At 48.8% G+C, this 21,472-nt stretch overlaps 2 protein-coding genes across 3 annotated transcripts in view; both read right to left on the reverse strand.

Moving 5' to 3' along the window:
- The window catches only part of LOC142803224 (uncharacterized), a 42,080-nt gene extending 24,398 nt beyond the window's left edge, over positions 1-17,682 (reverse strand). For both annotated transcript variants that reach the window (XM_075888328.1, XM_075888327.1), the window contains exons 1-3: positions 17,546-17,682; positions 12,474-12,546; positions 11,149-11,198 (exon numbers count right to left, since the gene is read on the reverse strand). In XM_075888328.1, the coding sequence (XP_075744443.1) occupies positions 11,149-11,198; positions 12,474-12,546; positions 17,546-17,662 (240 nt within the window). In that variant the 5' untranslated portion in view covers positions 17,663-17,682. The remainder of the gene's footprint in view (positions 1-11,148; positions 11,199-12,473; positions 12,547-17,545) is intronic.
- LOC142802635 (uncharacterized) lies at positions 13-6,862 on the reverse strand. The gene is made up of 4 exons (XM_075887618.1): positions 6,828-6,862; positions 2,646-2,886; positions 1,857-2,585; positions 13-21 (listed from the first exon to the last, which is right to left on the reverse strand). Exons 1-4 carry the CDS (start codon positions 6,860-6,862, stop codon positions 13-15), a joined length of 1,014 nt encoding a protein of 337 aa, XP_075743733.1.
- Positions 17,683-21,472: the final 3,790 nt, after the last annotated feature.

The following is a 21,472-nucleotide window of genomic DNA, read 5'->3' on the forward strand; positions in this document are numbered from 1 at the left end:
TAATAAGAATGTTCAGGCAGCCTGAAATGGAATAAATGGCCATGGAAAATGAAGCAAAAAGATGAATGAAGCAGAAAGATGAAAAGATGACGCGGTCGGGTTCACAAACCTTGACGTGCACTGCGCTTGGGCAACCTGTCACCTGCAATCGGCTACTGCAGTGTTGCAGGAACTAATCATAGGGGGAAGTGCCATCCATACGCAGTTCTCACTGCACCGCGCCGTGCGGAGACGCTGCCGCAGTTGTTGAGTGTAGTAATCTCCCATACCACTCGTGAATGGTGGCGCCTCCCGACAAAAAGGGAAGCATACAAGACGCGTTCGTGCTAACCAGGCCATTTGCGTCAGTGGCATTGTAAAAACAAATTGCAGCATATTCACGGGGTGAATGATGGAGAGTGGGGCGAAGCATCCGTCCGTCCATGCGTCCATATGTGTGACCATCCATGCGTCCATCCACTCGTCCATGCATGCATCTGTTCATGCGTCCACACGTCCATCCATGCGTTCGTCCCTGCATCCGCCCCTGCATCCGCCCCTGCGTCTGTCCATGTGTCCATCCGTCCGTGCAGCTATCCGTCCGTCCGTCCATGCATCTGTCTGTGTGCCCGTTCGTCCACCTAGTCAACACTCCAAGTACCACCACTTCGCATCTTTTCGCATCTTCGCACCACCATCCAGCGGAAATTCCAAGGACTAAATGAGAGGTGGCACATGCACACTTTCTTACGGCTTGCGCTTCGTGTCTACTTTCCACCTTTAACCACGTAGAGTTCATGGTATATACTAGTTCACTGTATTCATGGCACTGCGGCCCAACGCTCGCTAAACCTTTCTAAAACCAAGCAGGTTACGCTCAGCGGGTGTAACCTAGCAACCCTTTCTTGTCAGATAGGGCTGAATGTACATGCCCATGGCTGCTAATTGGGAATGAGAGACAGGAGAATTAGGCTTTTAGTTGACGTGCATGCTGCCAATTTTTTATTGTTCAACAACGCACGGGAGAAATCTCCCACCGGCACCACCATACAGGTCAAAGCGTAAGACTGGTTACGCACTAGGACGAGGGAGAAACGGGTGCCACTTTAAGATTAAAGCTTCGCCTTTTAAAATAAAATGAATTATGTCGTAGTAGCACATCCAGCTTCTGCGCTCCGTGGAGGTTTGAATACACGTTCGGTCAAGGCCTGATTTTGTTTGAATTTTCTTTAAGCTACCTGTTTATTGATATCAGTGTGATGACGAAAATGGCATGTGTTGGTTCTTCGTGGGTATACGTCAAGATAACGCATGAGAACTGTAAGAAGAATGATAATAAGGGCAGGCAACTTACTCGTATAGGGAGGCGCGAGGCCAAATTGAAAAAAAAAGAGACGAAAAAAAATTGCCCGCAGCTTCCCTCGGGGGAACACTGAGGAGGATGCGGAGCATACAATTGGTTAACGGGGTGTTAAAGTGCGACTTACTTGGGTCGATGGCTAAATTGGTTAACGTGGTTGTGAAATGGGGTGTTAAATTGCGACTTACTTGGGTCGCTGGCTAAATTGGTTAACGTGGTTGTAGGAAGGGTGTTAAATGAGTGAACACGTACGACACGTATGCGAAAGGGCGGTGTTTAATTATTGCGACGAACTTTGAGCACGATGGCTTTTTTAGTCGGTAAAGTGAAGAGTGAGTGGATCGGGCTGCAGCGGTCGTAGGTCGAAATTTGCAAAGACGTGGTCGATGCAGGTTCCGCGAATGGTGGTCGGCTGGTGGTGTTTGCAGTCGTCGTGCGTTGCGCGTTTCAGCGAGTGTCGCGACGCCATGTATTCGACTATCCAATCGTCCTTGTCGTACACCAACGTACGGCTGACGGCATTCAGGGCAATGGCAGCCTGCATGGGGTCGTCCAAGTCGATGATTTCGGGAAGAGCTTCGATTTCGTCGTCGTAATAGGTGCCTACTGCATTGTCATCGTCGAAACGTTCGAGTCGGCTCCAGTCTATGTGAACGTTGAGGTGTTTGTACAGCGGAGTGTTTTCCAAGTGTTTAAGCGAAGCGTGTATGTTGCTGCGCTTGACCAAACCGTGCTTATACGTCGACTTGCTCACCAATTTTCGTTTGATGTGAACGTCGATGGCCGCGTCGTCGGGGATGTTGCGAGGCAAGCACCTAACGACAGTGGGAACTTGGATGGGAACGTTCACGATCTGGCCCTTGATTCCGTACTGTCCGTTGCCGTGAGTCAAGCGCCGTATACTCATGAACGGGAGTCGAGGAGCGATAAGTCGTTCTTCAACCGCGTTCAACTCGGGTAGATGTTCGGGTCGGGGCGGGTAGCGGTAGCCGTAACTCACGCTAGCCGAGGGAACTCGACCGGCAATCAACGACTGCTTGCACGTAGCACACACGACGTAGTCGGCATAGTCGGTGCCCTTTCCAAACGTATCGCAAAGAACCGACAACGCTTTGGAGTTGTTCTGAATGTTGCCTATCCGAGTTAAGTTGTTATCGAACCAAAGACGATCACACACCTTGCAGGTGTGGCCGAAGCTTCGGTCGAGGAAGTCGCGCTTGAAGCGAGTGTTGGGCGTGGCACATTGCTTGGCGCGCCACGCCGCTACCTCGGCGCGCTTGCGCTCGCGGGCGGCATCGGGATCGGCCTCTCGTCGCCGACGCTTGCACTCGGCTTCCCGTTTTCGAAAGTCCGGGTCCTCTTGTCGACGCTTACGTTTCAAAGCGGCCGAATCCGGTGCTGCTGCTCGACGCTGACGTCTCTCAGCGGCTTCACGTTCTCTGAGTTGAGCATCTTCCGCTCGACGCCGACGTTTACGTTCGGCGTCGCGAGCTCTTCTCCGCGCTGCCTTGTCTTCGGTCGACGACTTGATTGCGGTTCCGCCAACACTTTGGCCGGCGCAGGTCGAAGGGACGTCGATCATTGCGACCTCGGACGTCGACGCGCCGTACAAACCAACCGACGAGCGGCAACTGAGCGAGCGAGCACCGACCTTGAGTATATATACAGCGCGACGGCGCATGCACTGTCAGCTGTCGAATGTTCGAGAAGGGGGAGAATCGCAACGGCGCATGCGCGCGCGTCAGCTGCCGATGTTCTCGAAGCGTGACGGCGCATGCGCGCTACATTATACAGCTAGCGAATGTTCGTGAAGAGGAGAAGCGCACGCGGTGTGTAGAGGAGGAAGGGATGCACAGATGGTGGAAGAAGGAGGAGGAAGCTTGCGGACGGCGCCGCACTACAAGCCTCGAGTATTAGATGCTCCGCATCTAGAAGGATTTGTAGCAATGTGTAAAAATGGTTTGTGAGTACGCCAATATTCAAAAATCTTGCTTTGAGTGGTATGTATGTATGTTGATTGATTGATATGTGGGGTTTAACATCGCGAAACCACCGTATGATTATGAGAGACGCTGTAGTATAGGGCTCCGGAAATTTTGACCACCTGCTGTTCTTTAACGTGCACCCATATCTGAGCACATGGGCCTACAGAATTTTCGCCTCCATCGAAAATGCAGCTGCCGAAGCCGGGATTCGACCTCGCGACCGGCGGGTCAGCAGCCGAGTACCTTAGCCACTGGACCACCATGATGGGGCGTATGTATGTATGTATGTATGTATGTATGTATGTATGTATGTATGTATGTATGTATGTATGTATGTATGTATGTATGTATGTATGTATGTATGTATGTATGTATGTATGTATGTATGTATGTATGTATGTATGTATGTGTGTATGTATGTGTGTATGTATGTATGTATGTATGTATGTATGTATGTATGTATGTATGTATATATGTATGTATGGGTGTGCGTGTGTATGTATGTATGTATGTATGTATGTATGTATGTATGTATGTATGTATGTATGTATGTATGTATGTATGTATGTATGTATGTATGTATGTATGTATGTATGTATGTATGTATGTATGTATGTATGTATGTATGGGTGTGCGTGTGTGTATGTATGTATGTATGTATGTATGTATGTATGTATGTATGTATGTATGTATGTATGGGTGTGCGTGTGTATGTATGTATGTATGTATGTATGTATGTATGTATGTATGTATGTATGTATGTATGTATGTATGTATGTATGTATGTATGTATGTATGTATGTATGTATGGGTGTGCGTGTGTATGTATGTATGTATGTATGTATGTATGTATGTATGTATGTATGTATGTATGTATGTATGTATGTATGTATGTATGTATGTATGTATGTATGTAGGTATGTATGTATGTATGTATGGGTGTGCGTGTGTGTGTATGTATGTATGTATGTATGTATGTATGTATGTATGTATGTATGTATGTATGTATGTATGTATGTATGTATGTATGTATGTATGTATGTATGTATGGGTGTGCGTGTGTGTGTATGTATGTATGTATGTATGTATGTATGTATTGCCGCCAGCACGTAGTGGGTTGACAGCAAGAGCGGCTCAAAATCTGGAGGAAAAAAGAAGATCGCGTTCTTCTTTGCTCGAGAGCCAGCCACGACTGACGCATCGTCCTAGTGCTAGCTACGTGGTGGTTTAATAAATCCCCCAGTACTTGTCACTCATCGTGACAAACTGGTGGAAGTGCTGGGTAGTCTCACGGATGCTGCAGACCCCCCCAGGAAGCCGCGATACGAGTCCAGTGCCAGTCAATACTCCCGTGCATCAGACCAGCCGCCGAATCAGGGGATTGCCTCCGGAAGCCGACGATACTGCTCCCACCACGTCGACAAACATGACCAGCGCTTTGGTGCAAACCTCGGCAACCGGCACAGGAAGCACGACGTCGAACCGCTACACGTTGGAAAGCCCACGCGCACCGGCGACGTTCCATGGCTCGGAGCACGAGGACGTTGAGGACGGTTGGCGGATTTCGAGCGCGTAGCCACCTTGAATCAGTGGGACGACGCGGCGAAACTGGGTCGTGTCTAGTTCTATCTCGAAGACGGGCCACGTACGTGGTATCAAAACCGAGAGGAACAGCTGACGACGTGGCCCGAATTCTCTCGTAGACTTCTGCAGACGTATGCCAGTGCTGATCGCCAAGAACGAGCTGAACGAGCTATTCTCGCTCGCGTCCAGCTGCCAAACGAAACTGTTACCACGTTCGTCGAAGACATGACGCGCCTCTTCCGACGGGCCGATTCAAGAATGACGGAGGACAAGAAGTTGCGTCACTTGATGCGCGGTGTCAAGGACCAGCTTTTTGCCGGCCTCGTGCGAAGTCCTCCGAAGACGGTCGCGGAGTTCTTGTCCGAGGCCGTGACAATGGAAAAAATGCTGCAGCAGCGATCCAACCAATACGACAGGCAAGTCAGTGGCATGTCTACTGCCGACATTTTCACCGCCACTAGAACCAACAACGACTGTCTACGTGAACTCATCCGTGACATAGTACGTGAAGAGTTACAAAAGGCTGGTGTAACACCTCATCCTACAGTCAACTCTATTGCAACTGTGATCAAGGATGAGCTGCACCAGGCCCTCCGGGACACCTTGCCTCATGATACAGCTGTGCCAGCTCCTGCTGAATACCGCCGTGAGACAACCTACGCGGAAGCCTTAAAACGCCCTGCTGCAACGCCGCCACTATTCGTCCATCCTGTTCCTGCTGTTTCACTACAGTCAGCGCAGCACATACCGTACTACGAAGGCACGTACACGCCATCACCGTTGGCCTTTGTCCCTGGTGCTTCTGTCGCCCATCGTTCAGTGCAACCAGTTCAGTACATCGACGATCGGCGCACGTCTCCTCGAAAGTCTGATGTTTGGCGCACACCTGATTGCCGGCCTCTGTGCTTTCACTGCGGAGAAGCTGATCACTTGTACCGCCAGTGCCCATATCGCCGTCTTGGGCTTCGCGGCTTCTCTGCGTACTCACCGCCACCCCGTTACGGCCAGAGACCGCGCGACATCGAAAACTACCTCTCCCAGCAGCATGCACCACCATCTGCCGGGCGCCAGTCGCGCTCGCCATCACCGAGGCGATTTTCATCAACGCCCCAGCGGTATTCTACCACACGGTCTCCCAGCCCCCGCCGGGAAAACTAGCCAAAGTGACCTCTGGGGGCGGGGTCGCTGAACGTCGAAGCGCTGAAGACCTCCTATTGACGCAGAACTGTACAGAAACCGGTCCGACATCACATACTGCTGCAAAGAATGGCCGACTTTCACTCGACATAGCAGTGACAATTGATGGTTGTGCAGTTAATGCATTAGTGGACACCGGCGCAGACTATTCCATACTGAGCAGGAAACTGACAACGCAGCTGAAGAAAGTCATCACGCCGTGGCATAACTCGCAGATTCGGACAGCTGGTGGCCACGTCGTTACTCCACTGGGTGCCTGCACAACTAGAGTACAGATTCAAGGGTACACATTCGTAGCAAGCTGCCTTGTTCTACGCGAATGTTCACGTGACGTCATTCTGGGAGTTGACTTTCTACAAGAAACTGGAGCTATCATTGATCTACAAGAGCGCCGCGTCACGTTCTCAGCCCAGCGAGCAATCAACGTGCAGGATGGTGGAAGGCGTGTCGACGTACTCCGTATTTCTGAACAGAGTGTGACGCTTCCTCCACGAACAAGTGTTCTAGTCGACGTAACATGCTGTGGTTTGGGCGATGGCGATGTGGTGGCTGAGACAAATTTAGAACACCTCCTGCAGCAAGGCATTTGTGTAGCTAGAAGTGTAATACACCTTCGTGACGGTCGATCTGAATTGCTCGTAACCAAATTTAGCAACGAGCATCGACATATTTTCCGTGGCACTTCGATAGCGTTTGCCCACGAAGTAGCAAACGTCACCAACTGTTTCACGTAGGAAATAGTGGATACTGCCGACATGTCAATGAGTAATATTGACATCAATCCTGATCTGTCCACCGTTAACCAGACTGCACTACGAGCGCTCTTGTTCGAGTTCAGGTCTTGCTTCGCAACTTGCTCAAAGATCCGCCAGACGTCCATCACTCAACACAGGATCATCACGTACGAGGACGCACGTCCGATACACCAGAACCCCTACCGCGTGTCGGCTAAAGAACGTGAAGCAATACGTACGCAAGTCAACGAGATGCTTGACGATGGCGTTATTGAACCATCTAACAGCCCGTGGTCATCTCCAGTCGTACTTGTGAAAAAGAAGGACGGGTCGCTACGCTTCTGCGTCGACTACCGAAAGCTTAACAACGTGACGAAAAAGGACGTGTATCCGCTGCCACGTATCGACGATTCGCTGGATAGACTTCGTCGTGCCCATTATTTCACTTCTCTCGATCTCAAAAGCGGGTATTGGCAAATCGAAGTAGATCAGCGAGACCGTGAGAAAACAGCCTTTGTGACTCCAGACGGCCTATACCAATTTCGAGTGCTCCCTTTTGGCTTGTGTTCAGCACCGGCAACTTTCCAGCGAATGATGGACACTGTCCTCACAGGGCTCAAGTGGCAGACTTGTCTTGTCTACCTTGATGATGTGGTGGTCTTCTCTACCACGTTTGAGCAGCACCTTCACCGCCTGCGCAGCGTGCTGGAGGCTATCCGATCGGCGGACCTCACACTAAAGCCACAGAAGTGCCACTTCGGCTATAAAGAACTAAAATTTCTTGGACATGTAGTTAGCGCCGAAGGAATCCGTCCCGATCCGGACAAGCTTGCCGCTGTTGCCGAATTACCAGCTCCTGTCGGTAAGAAAGCCGTCCGGCGCTTCCTTGGTTTGTGCGCCTACTATCGCCGATTCATTCATGGCTTTTCACAGATAGCAGAACCTCTGACTCGTCTTACAAGGGACGGCACGCCGTTTGTCTGGGAAAACGAGCAACAAGCAGCTTTTGATGAGCTGCGACAGCGCATGCAATCAGCGCCCGTTCTCGCTCATTTCGACGATGATGCTGACATGGAGGTCCATACCGACGCTAGTAACATTGGGCTCGGTGCAGTGCTCGTTCAGCGTCAAGAGGACATCGAAAGAGTGATAGATTACGCCAGCCGCTCTCTATCCCGTGCCGAGGCGAATTATTCCACTACGGAGAAAGAGTGCCTCGCAGTCGTGTGGGCAATCACCAAGTTCCGCCCGTACCTTTATGGTCGTCCCTTCAAGATAGTGACGGACCATCACGCGCTCTGTTGGTTGGCAAGCCTGCGTGACCCTTCAGGTCGGCTAGCACGGTGGAGTTTGCGGCTGCAGGAATTTGATGTCACCATCGTCCATAAGTCCGGCCGTAAGCATGAAGACGCTGACACACTGTCACGCGCACCCCTTCATGTCGTCAGTCAGGAAGCAGAGGAAGACAAAGGCTTTCTGGGCGCCGTTAGTGCATCAGACTTGAGCAAACGACAGCGAGAGGATGCAGAGATTCGTCCAATCATTGATCATTTAGAGGGCCAGGGCGCAATCATACCTCGTCATTTATCCCGCTCGTTGACGTCGTTCTGCCTACGAGACGGTGTGCTGTACAAGAAGAACGCTCGTTCGAACAATCGTGCTTACCTCCTGGTGGTTCCTCGAGACATGCGAGACGACGTCCTCTTCGCTTGCCATGACGAACCCACATCCGGTCATCTGGGCGACTCAAGGACACTTGCCAGAGTGAGTGAGAGGTACTATTGGCCAGGACTTTCAGCAAGCGTAAAGAAGTACGTAAAGAGCTGTCGGGAATGTCAGCGCCGAAAGCAACCATCTGTTAAGCCAGCTGGTTTGCTTCAGCCCATTGAAGCACCCTGCACGCCGTTCGACCAAGTCGGAATGGACATTCTCGGGCCATTTCCTATGTCTGCGGACAGCAACAAATGGGTGATCGTCGCGACCGACTATTTGACACGCTATGCGGAAACCCAGGCGATCCCACGAGCCACGGCTTCTGAGGTAGCACAATTTTTCATGCGCCACATCGTGTTACGACACGGTGCTCCTTCCAGTGTAATAACGGACAGAGGGACGGCATTCACGGCGCAGCTTACGGACGAAGTTTTCAAACTCAGCAACACCAGACACCGAAGGACAACTGCGTACCACCCGCAAACCAACGGACTTACTGAACGACTGAATAAGACCCTCGCAGACATGATCTCAATAAACATCGACGTACAGCACAAAACATGGGACCGGATCTTGCCATACGTGACCTTCGCGTATAATACCGCCGTGCAAGAGACCACGCGATTCACGCCATTTCGGCTTCTCTACGGCCGCGAAGTGCAGACCATGCTAGACTCAATGCTACCGTGTCAGGACGAAGACGAGTTGGCAACAGACGCCGAAGAATTCGCAGAGCGTGCCGAGGAAGCCCGGCAGCTCGCGCGACTACACATCGGCCAGCAACAGCAGGCAGACGCACGACGCTATAATACCCGCCACAGAGAAGTGTTTTACAGCCCCGGAGATCAAGTTTGGGTGTGGACGCCCGTCCGCCGCCGTGGCCTTAGTGAAAAGTTGCTGAGCCGGTACTTTGGCCCATATAAAGTGTTACGCCGCGTCAGTGACGTGAACTACGAAGTGGTTCCGGACTCAACACCCCATGCACGGAGCAGGACACGGCTGAGGCCGGACGTCGTTCATGTGTTGCGCATGAAGCCATTTATTGCGCGTTGTTCGTAACTTTTCCTTTACCGTACAGCGTTCTTTGTGTTTTTTGTTTATTTTGTGAACTTACTTTCTCGTTCATTGCGTTTCCTATGTTGGCACGCTCTTCAATTTTTACTTTCACTTCATCCGAATTTCCATTTTTTTTCACGTGCCTATGTAGTAGCATCGCGGTGCTGCTATGTACTTTCCTTTCCTCTTTTTGGTACTTGTTTTTTTTCTTTTCGGAAGGGGGGATAATGCCGCCAGCACGTAGAGGGTTGACAGCAAGAGCGGCTCAATATCTGGAGGAAAAAAGAAGATCGCGTTCTTCTTTGCTCGAGAGCCAGCCACGACTGACGCATCGTCCTAGTGCTAGCTACCTGGTGGTTTAATAAATCCCCCAGTACTTGTGACTCATCGTGACAGTATGTATGTATGTATGTATGTATGTATGTATGTATGTATGTATGTATGTATGTATGTATGTATGTATGTATGTATGTATGTATGTATGTATGTATGTATGTATGTATGTATGTATGTATGTATGGGTGTGCGTGTGTGTATGTATGTATGTATGTATGTATGTATGTATGTATGTATGTATGTATGTATGTATGTATGTATGTATGTATGTATGTATGTATGTATGTATGTATGGGTGTGCGTGTGTATGTATGTATGTATGTATGGGTGTGCGTGTGTAGGTATGTATGTATGTATGTATGTATGTATGTATGTATGTATGTATGTATGTATGTATGTATGTATGTATGTATGTATGTATGTATGTATGTATGTATGTATGTATGTAATTGATTGATTGATATGTGGGGTTTAACGTCCCAAAACCACTATATGATTATGAGAGACGCCGCAGTGGAGGGCTCCGGAAATTTAGACCACCTGGGGTTCTTTAACGTGCACCCAAATCTGAGCACACGGGCCTACAACATTTCCGCCTCCATCGGAAATGCAGCCGCCACAGCCGGGATTCGAACCCATGTATGTATGTATGTATGTATGTATGTATGTATGTATGTATGTATGTATGTATGTATGTATGTATGTATGTATGTATGTATGTATGTATGTATGTATGTATGTATGTATGTATGTATTATGTATGTATGTATGTATGTATGTATGTATGTATGTATGTATGTATGTATGTATGTATGTATGTATGTATGTATGTATGTATGTATGTATGTATGTATTTATGTATGTATGTATGTATGTATGTATGTGTCAGCCAGCAAAATGCGATGTTGGCCATCAAACGAGGTACTTAGGCAAAAGATACATGGATGAAATAAAAAAGGCACGTCTTCGGTCCTTAATGTCCGTGCCCGTATAGTTTCAGTGCCATTTCATGACTCACTGTTGCACCACGGCTGATCAGTTACACACATTGCACAACTCAGCTAGCTGGTAAGCTAAGTGTTGCGACGTGCCCATTACACGATTATTTGGCGACCCTTAGCATTGCAGTAGCAGCTGATGCATGTCATAACTGGTATGCGAGCACACATTCTTACGCGACGCTGAGAAATGAATCACGTCTCACCAGGTCAGTCTCGGACCCATCGGATGTGTCGCTTGACGGGGCAGCGTCCGCTGAAAGAAGCAAGCAGGAAGTGCAAAGTTGAACTCGAAAAGACAAAAACAAACACTTCACCAACTGTTTCACTGACTCCAACGAATAGCTGCACGCGATTGCGTCGAAGATCCACTGAATAGCCGTGAAACGAAAGGTGAAGTCAGATTGCAGCGCGCATGATCATGCCAAATAAACAAGAACCCCCCTTGGAACATTTTTTTCGTCAGTTCCAAATCACCTGCTCTGTCTTATCCCCTAAGCTTGAACTAGTTTGAACTCACAGGTGGTGCTTCACGAATATTTCATGGTTTTTCAATTTGTTCTGGCTGAAAACGTGCGCTTTAACTTTCAGATCATGGCATGCAATATCAACGTGTAGTTGTCTTTGTTTACGCCGGTAAATATACAGTACCTAAAAACTAAGCGCACGTTAGGCTGCACATATAGTACAGGGAGTACACACCGACGTCATCGAAGCAGCCATATCGTGTGGCCAGTCCGGCCAAAAGACACCCTTTCTGCTAATACGCTCGTCCCAAAAATGAATATGGGATCTGTGATGAATATTACAATATAGTGCACAGTGACAAGCCGTTAATTTCCTCTCATCCTCGAGCGAAAATGGTGGCAGTGGGGGCGGGAGGTGATCAGTTATAATAAATATTTTTGGGTTTCACGGCCCAAAACCAGTGTAATATTACAGGAGACGTTGTGGGGGAAGGGTGCGGAAATTTCGACAACCTGAGGTTTTGAACGTAGGCCCAAAAGTTTAGTACATGAACCTCCAGCATTTCGCTTCCGCTGATGTGGGTCACCGCGGCCGGGATTCTACTACGGCCTTGGGGCCTGCTGACGACCGCCTTAAGCACTAGAACCCCACACCGTGTTCGAGCCAAGCCGGGAATGCATAAGTGTATTAGTTTTTATAGGCGCGAATATTTTTAGGCCGGCACTCACCGTCACCGTCGAATCTCCCTGCGCGCGCCAAGCGCGCTGAGCAAAACAACAAGTGTGCGCTTCCGGTGTGGTGGCCAAAGGCTCACGCTGAGCCGCGCGCACCACACACTCACTTGCTCAGTCGTTCCCGCCACCAAGCGCAGCAGACGCTCCTCCCACCCGCTCACCACCCTACCACCCTCATGAAGGCCAGCAGGAAGACCAGGCACATAGTCATTTAAGTCCTATTTCTAAGGGGCGTCGCTGGGCGGTTGTATTGTACATAAAACGACTGCTTGTTAACCTTTAATTACACGTAAAGCATATGACACAAGGAGTAAGAGCAACAAAATTACCGGAAGAAGCCGAGATGCTCGTGTGGAATTCTGTCACGTGCACTGTCAAGCTCTCCCAGCTACCATGGGCATCCTGAAAGAAAAAAAAAGTGAATGACTCAAAGAACACGGCTCATTGAACGTGGATTGAAGTACTTAATGAACTTTTAATAATAACTCAAGTATGTATAAAATCTTAAGCATAGTAAAAATGAGCAGTTTTGAGTCTTATACTTTGTAAAACGTAAGTAGTTTCCGATGTGCTGCTCCTTGCCGTTTCATAGCCCAAATCCAGAAACTGTAAGCGTCTAAGAAAGCCACAAGGCTGTATTGGTTCCCCAGCTTCGTTCTTCCGGGAGCAGTTGTGGTCGGGCTCTGCATAGTGCGTCCGAGACGTTACGCTGTTTTTAGGTGTCCGACTTCCACATAGATGGTTTGCGTTAAAAAAGAAACAATACGTAAACAGGGGTTGAGTAGAGTCGACGTTTTCACACTTCGAGATGGTTTGTACTTCTCTATACAGTGTTTCACCACTGTGGTTCAACACTATCACAGCTACGGGGTGTAAGAAAACAAAACGCTTGCGCAGCAAAACATAGTCTTTGAAGTAAGTGCCTTAAAATTTATAGGGTTGGCAAGGAGTGGCGTTTGTTATGCGTGCCATAAGCCACATCGATACATGAAATGTTTATTTTTCTTTGCATTTATTTCGTACGCTTTTAAATACTTGTGTCGCTTACCACCGATAACTTTCTTTACAAATCAATATGTCAGCAGGCAAGCAGAAGTAACCGCCTGATTTTGATCCTGCCTTGCTCTTGCTGCACACCAACTGCGCTGACAGGAGCATAGAGTTTCCTAATATACACTAGAGAGAACCCTGGCGCTAGTGTCTATGGCAGCTGCGACGCACGGCGCTTCAGCGAGCGTGGGAATGATGAGTAGTACACACATTTGTCTAATCTTCGTACTTATGGTCTGATTTTGGCTCCGTGTGTGTTCGTGTGGCTTGTAGCTGTTTACTCACGGAACAAAAATCAGCGAATGTTCAGCGATTTCGCTTCACAGCCTTATTCTTTTAGACTTACCTTTCCAAATCAGGTAACGAAGTTCAAAAAGGTTGAATATTTCTTTGAAAAGAAAAACCGAAACACAGCAACAAACAAAGCCGTGGGTATGATTCACCGCCCGAAAGTACAAAGACTAGGCGAATGTGTGCACTACCCATCATTCCCATGGTCGCTAAACAATCGCCGCACCAGAGTCCCCTCTAGTAAATTCTCTATGAACAGGAGTAAACAAGTAGCAAAATCAGCCATTGATAAGTTTCATCTCACTCTGGGAATAAAACATCCGGTACGTTTTGTCATTATTAGCGGGATATCCTCCTTGCTTAGCCACGAATGCTAAGCCTAACCTCTGTGGCAGTGTTTGGACTGCGTCGCCATACCGAGGACACTGCATCTTCAAATATCGGACATGCAACTTCGCACAGTGTTCCGTGCGCGTTGGATCTATGCTTGGTGGAAACAAAAAAAAATCGCATATCTTACGTAGAGTGGGAATCGATGATATGTGAAGTACGAATGAGGAAGGTTGATTTGTCCCTTCAAAATCAGCACACGTTTACGAGATGGAGGTAAATTATGCCGCACATGACTTCCGTGTCATGATTGTCATGCTTGAATGTGTCGTTTACCTTCGTCATCTATTGACGTCACAAGATACCAAATTTAGTAAATGTGCACCCACTTCGTCATCCATTGACGTCAAGTAACACCTAATTGCCTCTTTTTGTGACGGAGGGACGCCGCAAGCACTGAAGCACGCAATCGTCAAAGCAACACAGTGCGGCGCGCGCCTGCGAGTATATGGCAGGACCAGCACCTGGCATAGCAACGCCGGCGTGACGCGTCGAAACCAACGCCGGGTCACGTCGAAATGTATTGGCGCCTTGACTGCGGCATGTAGTCACGTTCTTACATGACGCGCGTCTTATGACTATCGTGCTTGCACCAGTCACATACCTTAGTCATCCATTGACGTCATGTAGTAACAAATTTGGCATATGTGAAGCTTGCGAAACGGCCGCGAACGCATCATGAGCGTAGCGTGTAGTCATGTTGTTACATGACACGCATGTCATGATTTTCAAGTTATAAGGATCTGTCACTTGTGTTCGCCACGCAGTCATATCATACCACACAAGTTTTGCTACGTGCCATGTGAACGAAACCACCGCAAGAACAACAGGACCATGAAATGTAAATCATGACATTCATGGCATACTTATCATGATTTTCATGTTATGACTAGTCAAATATGTTCCCCATGCAGTCATGTTATGCCATACCAAGTTTGGTAGCAATACAATTATCTAAACGGTGAGGAGAGCTAAATGTCGTAGGCGGCAAATAAATAGATCGATAGATAGATAGATAGATAGATAGATAGATAGATAGATAGATAGATAGATAGATAGATAGATAGAGAAAACACTGCGTCTCCTTCTTTTCGTGATGGAGGAGTGCCGGACGCACTAAAACGCGCACGTATCAAAGCAACGCAGCACGGCACGCGCCTGCGATTATATGGCAGGACCAGTGCCTGGCGTGGCAACGCTGGCGTGACCCGATAAAATGAACGCCGGTGAGCACGCGCACCGCGTCACGTCGAATTGTATTGGTGCCTTGACTGTGGCATGTAGTCCTGTTCTCACATGAAACACATCTCGCGATTATCATGTTTGCACCAGTCCCATGTTTTCGTCATCCATTGAGGTCACGTAATACCAAATTTGACATCTGTGAAGCTAGCGAAAGGCCGCGAGCTACTCATGAGTGTGGCATGGAGTCATGTTGTTACACGACACGCATGTAGTTATATCATGTTTTATGTGTCATTTACCTATGTCGTCCATTAGCGTCGCGTAATACCGAGTTTGGTACATGTGAAGCTAGCGAAACATCCGTGAGCGCATTATGAGCGTAGCATGTAGTCATATTGTTACATAACACGCATCTCATATTTCTCTTTCTCGCACAAGTATCATACCTTCGTCATCCATTCACGTTCCATAATACCAAATTCGGCATAAGTGGAGCTAGCGAAACAGCCGCGAGCGCATCATGAGCTTAGGATGCAGTCATGTTGTTTCATGACACGCATCTCATGATTTTCATGTGAGAGTGTCGCTTGCGTTCGCCATGCAATCATGTAATACCATACCAATTTCGCAACATGCAATGTGAACGAAACCACTGCGAGGACTGCAGGACTTTGAAATGCAAGTCGACATTCACGATATGCATGTCGTAATTTTATTGTTATGACTAGTCAAATATGTTGTTCATACAGTCATGTTATGCAATACCAAGTTTGGTATTGATATTATCACCGAAATGGCAGGGAGAACTAAATGTCATAGGCGGCTGGATAGACAGATATAGATAGATAGATAGATAGATAGATAGATAGATAGATAGATAGATAGATAGATAGATAGATAGATAGATACGCTCAAAGTCACCGAAGTTCGCTAAGAAGTGCTTCGCATTTAATGTATTTTTCACGATTTGAGTACGAGCTACTCGACTTTGGGAGAGTGGCAGCTGTCCCTCGGAAAATATTTGAGGTTTGTAAACGTATGTCTAACCCACGGTGGAAGAAACATTTTTGAGGTGAAACTGCCATTAGAAGGAATGCAGTGCAAGTATTTTATAGAATTACTCGATGATGATGATTTGTGAGGTTTAACGTCCCAAAACCACCATATGATTATGAGAGACGCCGTAGTGGAGGGCTCAGGAAATTTCGACCACCTGGGGTTCTTTAACGTGCACCCAAATCTGATCACACGGGCCTACAATATTTCCGCCTCCATCGGAAATGCAGCCGCCGCAGCCGGGATTCGATACCGCGACCTGCGGGTCAGCAGCCGAGTATCTTAGCCACTAGACCACCGCGGCGGGGCTTATAGAATTACTCGAAGAACTGTAGAACGCGTGTGCACAGGTGTCCACAACGTCGCGAAAGTAGAAAAGTAACATGCTCCGAGGGAGACATTTCAGCTTGTGGTGCCTTGAGACGCAAGCCGTAACCACACACACACACACACACACACACACACACACACACACACACACACACGCACACACACACACACACACACACACACACACACACACGCACACGCACACGCACACGCACACACACACACACACACACACACACACACACACACACACACACACACACACACACACAAAAGAAAACGCTACCGCTCGATCGTAGCCAAACGCGCTCCGCGTCCCCGCTTAGTGAATGCGGCGGAATGCGCAAGTGACCGGTTCGCTCGGAAGCCGAAACGTTGGAAATTCTCTTTTCTGTCACAAGACGGCACACGCAACACCGTGAGCGGTTTCGCATCTTCTAAATGTTTGTTTATTCGCGGTCTAACCACAGGACAGTTGCTCGGCGGCTGATGACCCAAAGGTTACGGGTTCGATCCTGGCTACAGTAATTACATTTCGATGGAAGACGAATTGGTAAAGGTTCGTTTGCTGCGCGATGTGAGTGCACGTTAACGGACACCACAGGGTCTTTACTTACGGAACACTGTCCTAAGGTGCGCCTCAAGTCTTATTATAGTTTTCACATGAAAACCCCGGGTAATATTGTGGCGCGGCAGTGGTTACGCCGACACGGTTGGCGGGCACACCATAGTCCACGACATCACTCATCCCCTGAGCGCCTAAAAAGAGGCGCCTAAAAAGCACCTGAACGGTTCGTTGCCAACTCATAGAACGCGTCATATTTACAATGCAGCTTTGCAGCTCGTCTAGCTAGCGTAGCCACTACACACGATGGCGCGGTCCACCGCCGCCTGACATCCTATCACGTGAAATGAAACCGTAACCAGAAACACAGCGCAACAATTACATTATCGCAGAACAGTTGATTCGGGGGGACCCGAAGCGAGTCGAAGAGACGGCGCTAATGGTAACAGCAGATTACGTAGGCCTAACGAGGTGCTTTCCCACGTTCAGGTTGTTCGAGATTATTAGAGGAAAAACCCGAAGGCGAACACTTACACGGGTCACCTGTACGGCCGTCGACACAGTAACGAGTGGAGTCGATGAGCTCGAACGGTCTCCGTTCGTCGACATATGGCCGCGCTGAGCCGAAGGATTGGAGAAAAGGCTCCCCATAAAAGCCAGCCAATGGAATTTGCGCGTGCTGAGTGAGTGACGTTTTCCTCGTCTATCTGCCTGTGCCACTGGGGGAGACCGGCAGGAGGCGCCAAGCCGTGAAGACATGTTCACACTGCGCTCCGCTTTCTCGAAGCTTTTCTAAGAGCAATTTCACGCAAACAAATCTAACAATCTTATAGTGTGCTTTGTGAAGTTCTCCTGATACCATTGATACTTAAAACTTGGGCCAGGATGAACTTTACGAGAAAAAAACATCGCAGGCAGATTGGGTGACCTTGTGGAGACGCTCACCTTAACGACCACGGCCAGCGTCGCGCGTCCCGGAAAGCACTCCGACGTGCGGAACACGACGGCGTTGTGTGTTTGTGGGAGCACGGACTAGCAGATAGTGAACTTTGGACACTTGCTTTGCTGCCACGGGACAAAGGTCGAAGGTGAGCGATGTTTACCTCACTTTCTTGACCTGTTTGTGACACGAGAAAATGCCGGCGGGAAAGTTCTATCAGCCTAAGCGCTCAGACTAACTTGGCTGGAGCGGTGGTCACTCTTCCTTTGTTCTGCCAAGCATGCCTGACCGGGGCTAATCGCCTTTTCTCACCATATGGAAGTCGACGAAGCTTATCCCGGCCCTTCTCGGGCACCGGAATCACTTACTGCTGACACGGACGCGAGTGGCGTCTCGTCTCGGCAGGCAAAGGATGACGAACCAGCGTCTGTTGACGCGACTCTCAGAAACGAGACTGGCGACGCGACTTGTTCGGAACGCCATGGATGGACTGAGGATGCCTGGCCTACCGTTTTATCGCGCAGGCAAAAGAAAAAGCAGTTTAAACAAGCATTTCCCCGGGGGTGAACATGGTTAAGCGCGAATACACGGGGTGATGCTATGAGGGGTATTTATTAATTCGCACTATTATATTTATTAATCACACTATGGTGCCTTTATGGTGTAATGGTTCCTGGGAATCACAATTTGATCACACGGGGGAGTTTACGTTAACCCACTGGCGAATGCCAACGAATTTTAACTTTTCTCCCCCTCACGACCTGCTCTCAATGGGAGACTGAGAGAGAAGGTGGGCGCGCGAGAGAGAGGGGTGCGCGCGCAGCTGCAGCGAGCGAGGAGAGCGGAGGAGCGAGCGAAGGGGGAGGGGTATAAGGCGCGTTACTGACACCGATATCAGCGTCGCGTCCGTGGCTTATTTGGTAGAGCATCGCGCTGCGGCCCGCTAAGCCCTCTTTATTTTAAAGATAGAGAGAAGACTGCGGACGCCGCCGACGGCGGTGGATGGTTTGGGGTCGCCTATAAAGTGTATTCACACTTAAAAGCAGCAATCTCAGATGGAGAAGGCTGTGAACGCGAACGAGAAACTTGAAAGCGATCCGCCCACCGAAAAACAAAAACGTGAAGCCACGCAGGGTTTCAGACGGAGAAAGCGACGCGGCCCACCTCCCCTACCGAAAGAGGACATCAAGATTATTCTGAGGCCACATAAGGGTCTCTGGGTTAAAAACATATTGGGACTGGAACTCTCCAGGGCTGTGATAGATGCCTGCCAACGAAGTTTCAATGGCAATGACTTCTGTTGCGGGTTCACCCAGGATCGAACATTGTAATCCTATCTACGCCAAGTGTGGAGGTAGCGAGTAGGTTGCGAGGTATCAGTCAACTAAAGTTCAGGGGACAAATCCACGCTTTCAATGCATACGTGGCCGACCCCGGAGGCGTCTTGCGGGGAATTGTACATGGGCTGGGGCTTCGCAAGATGAACTAGTGGAGAACCTACGTGTTCGAACTCAAGGGGTAAGTATTGAGAGAGCAAGAATGTTGGGCTCGTCTAAAACGGCGATTATCACATTCACGGGCAATGTGCTGCCGAGGAGCGTATACATAATGGGTGCCGAGTTAATATGCTACCCATACAAGCCAACAGTACAGGTGTGCAAGATATGCCTCCAAACTGGACACCGTACGGACGTCTGTCCAACTCCAAATGTCAATGTATGCCTCAAGTGCGGGGCAAGAGAACCAATGCAAGGACACGACTGAATCCCCAAGTGTGTCATCTGTGACGGTGAACACCCCACAGGAGATAGTCTGTGCAAGGGAAAACTCAACAACGTCGCTCCTCCCAAGAAATTGAGAACAGATCAGCCAAAAGACTGGGTTAGCGAACCTGAATGTACCGGCGATGCCAAGTCGTCCGAAGAATTCCCTCCGCTAAGGCTGGACATGCCTCGATGGTTCAGCTCGGACCCGCAGGAACAGCGTCAGTCAAGGTCAAGTTCAAGATCCCGATCGAGATCCCAGTCAAGGTCACGATCGAGATCTCGTTCAAGGAGGGACAGACAACATCACACTAACACGGCACCTCTGGCCCCTGGGAAATCCCGCTTAAAGAACCAACGAAAGCATCGTGGACCTCCGGCCGAGATGGGTTCCTGCGAGGAATCACAAGACGCCCTAGCCGCCGGCCGGACAAACATAAATCAGGTGAGCTTTGCGGGGGCAGTGTCTTCCAATGCTCCTATAACAGAAAATCTACAATACAAGAAAATATTGGAAGAAAATAAGAGATCGACTCAAGAGGTCAAACAGTTAAAAAAGAACAAATGGTCGAAGAGCAAAATAACTTACAGGCAGCAATATCTTCATTAGAGAGACGGCTAGAGGCTAAACTACGACCACAAAACCCGACAGGAAGAGCTGGAGGATGTAGTCAGAAAATGACAGAAAACCCTTTCGGAGGGCAGCACGGCGTCGGCTGAAGTTGAGGAAGGGATGGTGTACGCAGGTACAACCATCCCTACCCCAAGCACGACAGTAAAAAACCACGACCAAATAACGCAGCAAATACAGGCGCAGTTAGACAAAAACAGGGAAGGTATAGCTAACGTTAATAAACTGCTAGTCGATTTCATGAATGAGATAAAATCTTTCGTCGGCGAGGAATTAGAAACTCAAAGGCAGTACGTGCATGACGCTGTGAGCAGCTTGCAAAGGGCGATAAACAAGTGCTCTCGCTCGACCTCTGCTAGAAATAGCAAACAATCTAAGGGGAATCGCGACGACGTGTAAGCACCCATGCATCATGGCCAAAAATAACCTAAGAAGTGTGGAACAATTAAAGATCTGGCAGTGGAATTGTCGCACTTTTCGCAGACGCGCTGCAGCACTCCAGAGTTATATCAATGTGGCACCAATTAAACCCGACGTTATATGCTTGCAAGAAATCGGTGCCAGAATAATGAAGCTTCAGGGTTATTATTTTTTTTCAGACCCCAAATTATCCCCGCGTAGCGACGCTGGTGAGCAAGATGATTGCGGCAACAAATGAGTACATAGGAACGCTGCAGATCAATCACCAAATTATCAGTTTATTCACCCAAAAGAGAGGCCAAGCGAATACTATAATAGTGAACCTGTACAGTCCTCCAAAAGACAAAGGCAAAGACTTCAATGAGCTCCTTGCTGAGACATGCAGTTAAAATCGCAGGCAACAAGGACTGCCTATTGGTTTTGGGTGATTTTAACGCACCCAGCACCACATGGGGTTACCTAAAAGACTCGCCGAAGGGAATGCGTCTCGAACATGCAGCGTCTAGGCTGGGCCTGAGTTTAACAACTCTCCCAATCGCGCCCACGCGAGTGGGCAACAGCGTATGTAGAAACACGTTTCCGGAACTCACTTTCACCTTCAACCTCAAAGACGCATTCTGGACAAACCTGGAGGAAAATCTAGGAAGCGACCATTACATTATAAGCGTCTCCATATCGACACCCAAAATGCGCAGATTGATAGGCGA

Source organism: Rhipicephalus microplus, chromosome 3, assembly GCF_043290135.1.
Source record: "Rhipicephalus microplus isolate Deutch F79 chromosome 3, USDA_Rmic, whole genome shotgun sequence".
Lineage (NCBI taxonomy): Eukaryota > Metazoa > Arthropoda > Arachnida > Ixodida > Ixodidae > Rhipicephalus > Rhipicephalus microplus.